This window comes from Condylostylus longicornis, unplaced genomic scaffold (assembly GCF_029603195.1).
Source record: "Condylostylus longicornis isolate FDR11 unplaced genomic scaffold, ASM2960319v2 ptg000135l, whole genome shotgun sequence".
Taxonomy (NCBI): Eukaryota; Metazoa; Arthropoda; class Insecta; order Diptera; family Dolichopodidae; genus Condylostylus; species Condylostylus longicornis.
The window spans coordinates 10,111,630-10,121,485 of NW_026578103.1; the positions used below are offsets into that span (position 1 = coordinate 10,111,630).

At 27.9% G+C, this 9,856-nt stretch overlaps 1 protein-coding gene across 1 annotated transcript; it reads right to left on the reverse strand.

The window, feature by feature from the left end:
• Window positions 1-869: 869 nt before the first annotated feature.
• LOC129615353 (solute carrier organic anion transporter family member 74D) lies at window positions 870-5,779 on the reverse strand. The gene is made up of 6 exons (XM_055530509.1): window positions 5,464-5,779; window positions 5,069-5,257; window positions 3,353-3,509; window positions 2,252-3,251; window positions 1,902-2,187; window positions 870-1,813 (listed from the first exon to the last, which is right to left on the reverse strand). Exons 1-6 carry the CDS (start codon window positions 5,513-5,515, stop codon window positions 1,023-1,025), a joined length of 2,475 nt encoding a protein of 824 aa, XP_055386484.1. The 5' UTR covers window positions 5,516-5,779; the 3' UTR covers window positions 870-1,022.
• Window positions 5,780-9,856: the final 4,077 nt, after the last annotated feature.

Here is a 9,856-nt window from a genome sequence, read left to right on the forward strand (position 1 = left end):
TTGGGGGGGTATAACTTCTAGAGGGGGGGAAATAGGTAAAAATTTTGTTCTACGGAAATAAGTTTCTAGTGAAGATCTATGTACGTATTAAATTTCAGCTTTCTATCTTCAAAGGTGTAGAAGTTTTGTAAACAGACACACGGACAGACGGATGGACGGACGGACGGACGGACAGAGTGAAACTAATAAGCACTTTTTTCAAAAAATTTTTTGGAAAAGTGCTAAAAATATGGAAAAACATATTCCCAAAACGCTTAAATTAGATACTTGTATACAAAAGCAGAGTTTTATGACTATTAAGTTGTAATTTATTTTCTATATCCGATAAATACTAATGAATGAAAAAATTTTCCACAAAAAAAGTTATTGCTAAAAATATTTGAGTTGAAATTAAAGTGTCGAAAAATGTTTCAAGTAAACATGAAAATTATTAATAGGTAGCAGAAGTTAGGATTTGAAATTTAATTTTTTTGTAACTTTTGTGTTAGACTTCGAAAACAAAATTAGTAGATTAATGGAAAGTCAATAAAAATAAATATGTGTGGCTCCAAAATTCCAAAAAGCAAAATAAAATGAAACGAATTATTGGCGAGATCATATAAAAGCTAGATAATAGTTTGATCAAAACTTTAAAGTGCTTTATAGAATCTACGGAAATTTTACCCTGCCATTTATTTTCATTTCAAGAAAACTCTACTCTCAATATCAGTCTGTATTTCCGTCAATTTTGATCATCTTTGTTATCAATTGAATGCTGTTATTCAAAGTATATCGCTATTTTTTTAAATAGAATTGTTATTTGAGTAAATGGCTATTAAGTGATTAAGACAGAACAAATGATAATAAAATGAACTGAATTTTATAAGATTCAAATTTTTTTTTTAAGATTTAATAAAATTTTCTAAAATTACAAAAACCAAAATGAACTTATTAATCGAAGAAATTTTTTGTTCTTCTAAAAAATTAAAAATGTCATATACAATGTGAACTATAAACTAAATCATAATTTTTTTTATAAAGTCTTAGAATGAAGTTTCTTTAGCTTTTACTTTTCCATTTTTTTGTTTAGTATCCAATTCAGAGAGCTCGTCATCAGCATCCATATCTTGTCTAGTTATCGGTTGATCTCTTTGTAACCTAAAATCTAAATTTTCATCTAAATCACTACCAATATTACTTGTTGTTTGCTCTGATACTGGACTTAATGATTTTGGCACAACTTCTTGTTCTTCTGATACTGGATCTATTTCTTTTGATTTTGACTTCTTTTTAAATTCAAACATAACTTGAGCGTAATTTACATTTTGATTTTGTGGTGATAAACGTTTGGGTGAACTTGCGTTTTCATTAGCTACTTCTTCATATTGAATATTTGGATTAACTATAGAACTTTGTGAACTAACTGGACTTCTTGAACGTCTACCGCCAATACGACGCGGTGAATTTTGAAATAAACTTGAATCAGGAGAACTATCCTGATAATTTCTTAAATATGAATTATATTGTGTTTGCGGTTGTCGTTGTCCTGGATTTATTTCGTTTTCATTTCCTGTATTTGAATTTTCGTTTACATCAGTTTGATCAACTCTTGAATTCATTGGTTGCAGTGGAACTGGAATAATACCATCACTTTTATTTATTTTAGTTTTTGTAAAACAATCTATATCTTTAATGAAAATAGCATTTAGTATGTCAAAAACTGCAGATATCGCAAAAAGGATAGCGGACACAATATTTAAAATGTTTCCATGTAATGGGGATTGTTGTAATGCACATTTTCTTAAACTTTGAGAATAATATTCACATGTTGAACCTAAAATTTATTTTATTAAATTTAAAAAAAACAGTTCATTTTGTTTTGACGAATATTTAAAAATTTAATTTATAAATAAATAACTCACTTGCAATATAATCATATGCTAATTTTCCAGGAATGTTAACAAAAAGACCAGCAATTGTTATTTCCATAGACAAAGCAAGTGCCTTATCTTGAGGCAAAACACTTCTGAATGTTATTAGCATTCTATTTACTTCACATGATGCCAAAAGGATAGCCGCAACTAATGCTAAAGCTTGATATATAAGCCATATATTCCGGCAATCCTGGAAATTGCACGCTCCCGATGTAACTACTCCATTTGGGAATGGGCTTTCGTGATTTGAGCCACAGAGGCAATTTTTGTACATCTAAAATAAAAACTATATTAATATCAATTGTTTTAATGCTCGATGAAAATAAAGTTCTAAATACCACAACATTGTTGATGGTATAGCTTGCATTGCAACCAGCATGACAAGGTGAAAAATATGTTTTCTTTTCTCTTTCTGTACAAACTGGCATAAACAGGACATCATCGCCACAATAACAATCCGTTGAACAATCTGGTTGCATTACTTTATTATTCTTATACGACTGTGTTAGTGTTTCTGATGAACAATGTAAAAATATGTAAGAAACAAAAAATAAGCAAACTAAAATTTCAACTATTGCATTCCATGCTGCTAAACTTTTTGCAGAAGGTTGAAGTTTAGCTACAATAAAAGCAGCAAATAAAATTGTAAATCCAAGTATAGGAGGTTTTAATATAATCAATAAAAATCTTGACATCCATTCATCTAGAAGACCATTAGCTTCGCTAGTTGCAATAAAAAATCTCGATTGCATATATTCTTCTTCTTGCAGTGAAAAATTTATTAATACTGTTTCCAAAAATGTGAAAGCTAATAAATTGAACATTAAAGTTCTGTTGGTAATTAACCTTTTTAATGTCGGAAAGAATGTAAATTCTTTAACATATTCAACTGATTCAATTAGGTTTGGTTGTGACATTCTTTGTATTATTAAATCAGCTGCTTGTCTTACAATAGTTCTAACTAATTTTCTTGGAAACAATCCAATAATAATGGCAGAAATAATTAATAATGGAACTATTATTACCCATCCTAACCACCAACCTAATGGTAATGCATCTACTTGAAGTGAAACTGCAGCTCCTAATTGTGCGCCCCAAAAATGTGCTGCTAATCCAATGCCAAGCAAAATTGCTGCATTTTTTGGTTTTGAATTATCATCGATGTAGGAATATCCAATACAATAAATTATTGCATTTGTAATGGAAATAACTGAATGTAGTACGAATAGAAGAATAAGTGTAACAACACCATGAGGTTTTTCAATTTCAGATTTATAAGAATCACGTATACATAATGGTGGGGCGTACACCGGGCGACTCTGTTCTCCTTGATTTGGTCTAAAATAAAATAAATTTAGTTACTTTATAAATCCTAATTCATTCTTCATAAACAATATTTTTTTAAAATTACAAATGTACAAATATAAAAAAATACTTACAAAAAATGCAATGCTGGTATAATGGTAATAATTGCAAAAGCTGCTTCTAACAATATAAATCCACTAATCCAGGACATCGGATGAAATCTTTGTGAATAAAATACTAAACCAAATGCAATTACACCTTGTGTTAACCCCACACTCACTAATAACCAATCTGTAATATAAAATTTATAACTTTTTACGTATTAGAAACATAAACAAAAACTTATTGTCTGAAAATATTCCTGTCAGTTTACTGTTATTGCAAATGAATTTATTGTTGCCTGAGAAAAAAAATATTCCTATTGTGATCGTCGTTGGATGCTCAATACGTTTTTACATTATTTTTCGCTTTTCATTGAAAATATAACACGGGTTTTTATTTATTTCTCACTCATAACTACGCATTGTATTTTGCGATTGAAAGAACATTCACATCTCATATCAAACACAAAGGATATTGCTTGTCTAGGGGTACTTTTGTTCGTGATTTTCAAACAGTAACAAAAACTACTGACGTTTACTGACATTGTGAACGAATTGCAAGGCAGCTTTCCTTTAGCTTGATATTCAAATAATATAATGAGTCAAAGACCGAATAATCGCTCTTTTTTAATGCAAAGTTTGGACAAAATTTCCTTTTCTTTTGTGATAATTACAATTTCCATAAAATTTTGAACAAAATGTTAATTTTAGCCTTGAAAAAATCAACAATTAAACAATCAAGCTTACGAATAAAAATTTATTCTTTAGAATAATCCTTAATAATAATTACACTAAAAATTAATAATATTACTACTAAACAGTACTACAAGTATGCAAGTAAACCAAATGCAAATTGGAATTTTCATCAATTATAGTTAGAACTTTAATTTTCAAATAAGAATTTGTGAAAAGCTTGCAGTTTTATTACGAATTAAGAAACTGTTTGGAAAACCTCAATAAATTTGTATTGAAGATTTGCTTTTATAATGTAGCAGGATATACCACTCTTATGCTTTACGTACCAACATAACAAAAATAGGTTTTGTTTGAGCTCTTATTCTGGAGACTCAATAATAATAAAAAGATTTCTATAGATTATGAAAATTGAATAAATAAATTTTAATTTTTTATATTGGGGATCCGTCGTATATACAAGGCAGCTCTATAAGTATATGTATGCATGTGAAAAACAAAGTCAGATATACATTAAAAATTGAAAATATAAAAAATTTATTGGGCCCTGTGTGTTAGATATTATGTAAGTACACAGCTTTAGTAAAATTTAAAAAAAAAGGAAGAATATTTTTGTATTGGCATGTCTGTGCGAAACAACACAATTAACAATTTTAACAAGTGCGTTCAAATGAAATTGTGTTGTAGCATATTTACTGCACACCTTAATAATTTAAATAATAAAATATGACAATAAATAATTGTAGTATGACAATATTTACGAGTATTGTATAAATTTCTTAACATATTATGTGTATACACACAACGATAAATTTAACTCAATTCGATTTACTAACTTTCTTATCAAAATGATAGTAAAAAAAATTCTTATCAAAATAATTGTATATAGAAAAACGAGAAAAAATGGCATACTAAAACAAAAGTAGAGCTAATATTTACTTCAGAATTTATTAAAGTATTTAAATCGTATTATTGTATTTTCCCTAAAAAATATTGATTCATGCACATATTGTTTAAATATGCATTAAAAATAGTACTTGAGTTTTACTTACGTACCTATAATATAAGGATCAAATCCTAGATCCATACCAGCTTGTTGTGCTGATAATCGAAAATATGTCATAACAGCACCCTGAAGGGCTGTAACAACTGCAAAAGCAATTATAAAATTTCGTGATGTTGCTAAATTTTGGCATTTTGAACCGCCACACCATCCAATTGACTTTAAACCACAATCTAATGATTCTGCACAAAGATAGAAAGTAATAGAATTCACTTAAATATTTTTAATTAAATTCATTATGAATAATATTAAATAAAAACTAAGTTAATTGCTTTTAAAAATTGATAATTGAAATTAGTATTGTCAATTTTGAAGTTATGTTTTGCTAAACACACATTTCAAGCTTTAAATTTAATAAATTATTTATAATTAATTCTTTGCTTTTTACCTTCTTGTATATTATGTGAATTCGCTTGAATTAATGGAGTATTAGGCTCCATTTTTTAAATTAAAATAAATTAATTAGGTTGTAAGTACACAAAAAAAAAATTTGACCGAAAACTTTTTGTTTCAGTCTTTAGAGTTTTTTCCTACTCTATAAAATTCCACAATTAAAAATATTTTGAATCAAAAAATTGAATGAATCATTCGTAGTTTTGATAAGAAAATTATCGATTAGAAATTCCATTTGAAAGAACAACAACTAAAATAAAAACAACAATAATCGTAAGTGGCTTTTGTTTTTTGTCCGTTTTTTTTTTCACTCTAAATTATTTTACTTATGAACAGGTGTAAAGCTTAATTATTACTATAGTATTATTATAATTTTCATTGCAAATAGGGTGCAAATGATTCTTACTAGTTCTGGGGTAATTGTTCAAAATGAGTTAAATGTAGATTTTCCAGATTATTAATAAAATTTTGGTGAACTATATGAAATATTTCCGATTAGTTGCATACATACATTTCATAAGATAAAATTTTGACTTAACTCATGTACTTAAGCAATTGGAATGTTATAAAAAATTATCAAGAACTAGAAATTCTACTCAAAAAAAAGCCATAATTTGTATTTTTATAATATTATTAACAATTACCCTAGAATTTTGTATCATAAATATTTTGATCTTATCTGTTTAATAATAAACGAGCATATCTTATCATTATTTTGATAAAAGAATTTACTCTGGGTCTCAATATAAATGTTAATATATCAACTAGCTGTGCGATTCAAACTTTTTTTTTTGTAACTTCAATGTTTTAAAAGCTCTTACATTATGCCCTTATTCAAGCCAGTATTATAAAATTGGTTTAAACTGTAAAAACTTAAGAAATTTAATATTGTACAGAGAAACTTGGCATGATAAGTGAATTGCAATTTTCAAACAATGATATCCTATGGATGTAATATTCAACTTTCAAACAAGTTAAGTTTATTCAATATTTTTATCGTTCATTTAAAATTGCACGAAAACTACTAGACGCCCTCATTTTAAACTTATTTTTGATAAACAAAATTATAAAGTTCAAAGGTTAAACATTTAGAAAAAACTTTTGTATTTTGAGTTTCAGAATGTTCGACAGAATGTTAAACTAAGTACACTTGCTACTTAATTTGTGATCAGTGCCGAATCTACTATATAGATATGCAAAGTAAGCATTTGCAATAAATGCAGGAAAACAGGGACACCATTGAAAACTTAAAAAAAAATTTTTTTCTTTCTATAATGTTTTTCAAAACATTTTTCTTTATGTTTACGAAATTAATTCGATAGCATGTAGACCTATATATAAACATTGCAAAACAAAAAGCTGAAAATTTAATTCCAGGCTTTAATTTTATATGACTAATCTTAAATTCAACATTATAAAATTAGAAGAAATTTACTTATTATTCGCATATTGTTCATTACCTTGAAGGTGAAGGTGGAAAGGCTGGGCGGATTTTTTGGAAACCGCGTAAGGCGACGAACAAGCCTGAACCGGACTAGATTGTGATACCATAGTATTCTGAATTTTTGGAGTTTTTTATCTCAACTAAAAGAATTATAATGTAAGTATTGTTCTAGTTTACCTGGCATATTGTGATATTGTTGCGACAATGAGATATAGCAAAAATTTATTAATATAAAATAGCAAGGTTGCTTAAATTTTTCGAAATTAAATGAATATTTAATATTAGAGCTCAGACAGGAGATGCAATTTTTCGGTTTTGCAACTGTTTGGTTGCTTACTTGTATTCCATTAATTTATATTCAAGCGCGCACAAATTCAACTACATGGTTGCAAGCAATTATATAATCAAAGAGTTTGTAATTTTTTAAAAACTGATTGTAATGCCTATTTTAACGCATTTGATTTGGATTGACGCAATAGTGTTGGTTAGATGTGCGCGCAATGATTCTACAATCAAGCTGTTATTACAAATCTAAAAATTTCATGTCTGTCTGAGTCCTTGAAGTCCATTTTGATAAATATAAATATGGCTGTTTTCATTTCTTATAGGACATATTTTTGAGAAAATTATCAAAAAATTTCTTTAGCCACTTAATATAAAGAATCTGATGTGATCAGCACATAACCGATCGCATTGTGTATTGTCTAGTTAAGTGAAAGTGTTACAGAATATTATAAAAATGTCTGTTAAATACTTCTTTCCAATTTTTAGGGCATTAAAAAGCTTATAGTTAACATATATGGAAAAATGTAAATTTGGCTCTTAGTAGAGTTTCGTTTTGTGCCACCTGAATTCACTGAAATGCTCGACAGTTAGTTTCGGTAACAACCGGAAGTCAAATATCAAATTTCAAGAAATTCCATCAATTCGTTTCGTAGATATGGTGAAAAATGTAAAATCGGCCCGCAAATCAGTTTTTCGAGCCCTGATATTTCCAAAAAATTTATATGTTCATTTATTTAATACGGGGAATTCATATATTAAATTTCAATGAAATCGGTTGATTATTTCTCTTTATATACACAATAATGTATATTTGGCCCGTAGTAAACGTCCAGTTGCCAATGCCTGATTTCTTCCAAAACATAGGAATTTTCGCGGATGGTCGAGCAAAGCTTATATATGAAATTGCAAGTAAATCGGTTTAATTTTTTCTTCAAAACTATCAAAAATATAAAACAGGCCCGGTGAAAAGTGCAGTTGCCGAGGCCCGATATACCCCAAAAGTTGATCAGTCCGTCCCACAGTGGAAATAAACTTACACTTCAGGTTGCTAAAAATAGTTTATTTACACTTCCCTACTATGGAGAAATGCATTCCCACCGAAAACTCTATATTATCTCTATATCTGTTTACACAATACGGTCGGTAAAAATATGCAAAAACTCTATAGACTTACCCAAAATTCTAAAAGAGTTACTAAATGCAATCAGTATAAATTAAATACAATTTTTTTCATTTCATATTTTTCGAAATTACGTAGCTTGAAGGCAATTAAAAATTTTAATTGTAACCTATGAACATTTTTATTTTAAAAATTTGAAATTTATTTTAATAACAAATTTTGTATTAAGACAGGATTTTTTTGTATAAAGACAGAAATGCAAATGACTTCTCATACAGGACATTTTGGTACACAAAAACAAGCAAAACCGTAAACATGAATAAAACTCAAAAAAAAAGATTTTTTTCTTTCTTCCCACATGTTACCAAGAATGTATGAACATTCTATGTTTGCAAAGGTGCTTTAACGGTCAGAGATTTCATTTTTCTCTTTTATATTTTAATTTGCTGTTTCTCATTTTCTTTTCATTTTTTATAAAATTTTCATATTTTTACTTAATTTTTTGTAATAAGTACAAACGTATGTAAATATACACATCAACAATCCTTTCATAATGAACTTATTTAAAATTTGAACACAAGAATAAAAAAATTTTCGTTTTCTTGTTTCTTTTTTCATATCCTTAAACATTTTAGCATTTAAAATACATATTTCCTTAATTATTTTATAACTTTTTCACATTATTTATTTTAAGTCTCTTGCCCTAAATCCTTGCATTTCAAAAGGATATTATAAATATGCAGAACAAGAAAAAATAACCATAAAGGAATCATGCATTTTTCATTTAGAGAAGCCAAAAAAAATAAGGAACTAATATTTTTCCTTCTCATTGTGTTGTTCATGTACAATGTACATCATTTCAAAATGGGTCATAATATTGTAATAATGTAATAAAGTTAGGTCAAACCAATGGTTTGTATTGTAGCACTTTTCCCTTCAACAAGTGAAAATTCTGCTTTTAAATACAGTCTATGTATAGCTATCACACTATTAAAATTATTTTCTTTCATATACGTAACTATTTCTAGGATTGCATATATTTAGGATGACGCATATATGCAGTCTTTGAAATAAAGCAAAAATTAATATAAAAAGGGGTTAACATAATGCTCGATTTTAAGGGGTAATTGTGTGAGTTAAGAAAAATAATTATATTTTTTAATTTCACGGAATTTACCGTTAGCTTTTTGCGTTTATAAAAATTTGGAAAAGCTTGCGGTTTCGAAAATATAGGGTGTCAAAAATTCAAATTTTACGAATTTCAAGAGGTGATAACTTGAGAGGGGGTGGAGATGGAAAAAAATTTTCTTCTAACAAAATGAACTATTTATTAATATCTAAAAGCTCCTAAAATTTCAAGCTTCTACAGCCTGGGGTCTAGAAGAAAAACGACATCAAAAATTTGGAAAAAAAGGTCTTTAAATAACGGTAAATTTGAGCGGCCATTTTGTTTTTCTTAAGTTGAACTATAGTATACCGCGCAAGGGGAAGCAAGCCACTGCCTTTCTGCGTTTGCAAAATTTCAAAAATGCTTATGGT

What these genes read in the sequence shown, in the direction of transcription:
- LOC129615353 (XM_055530509.1), bottom strand. Translation starts at nt 5,515, where the DNA reads ATGGAGCCTAATACTCCATTAATTCAAGCGAATTCACATAATATACAA. An exon ending in TTCACATAATATACAAGAAG is followed by an intron (nt 5,258 to 5,463) that starts GTAAAAAGCAAA and finishes ATCTTTGTGCAG; the next exon opens with AATCATTAGATTGTGGTTTA. An exon ending in ATTTGATCCTTATATTATAG is followed by an intron (nt 3,510 to 5,068) that starts GTACGTAAGTAA and finishes TTTATATTACAG; the next exon opens with ATTGGTTATTAGTGAGTGTG.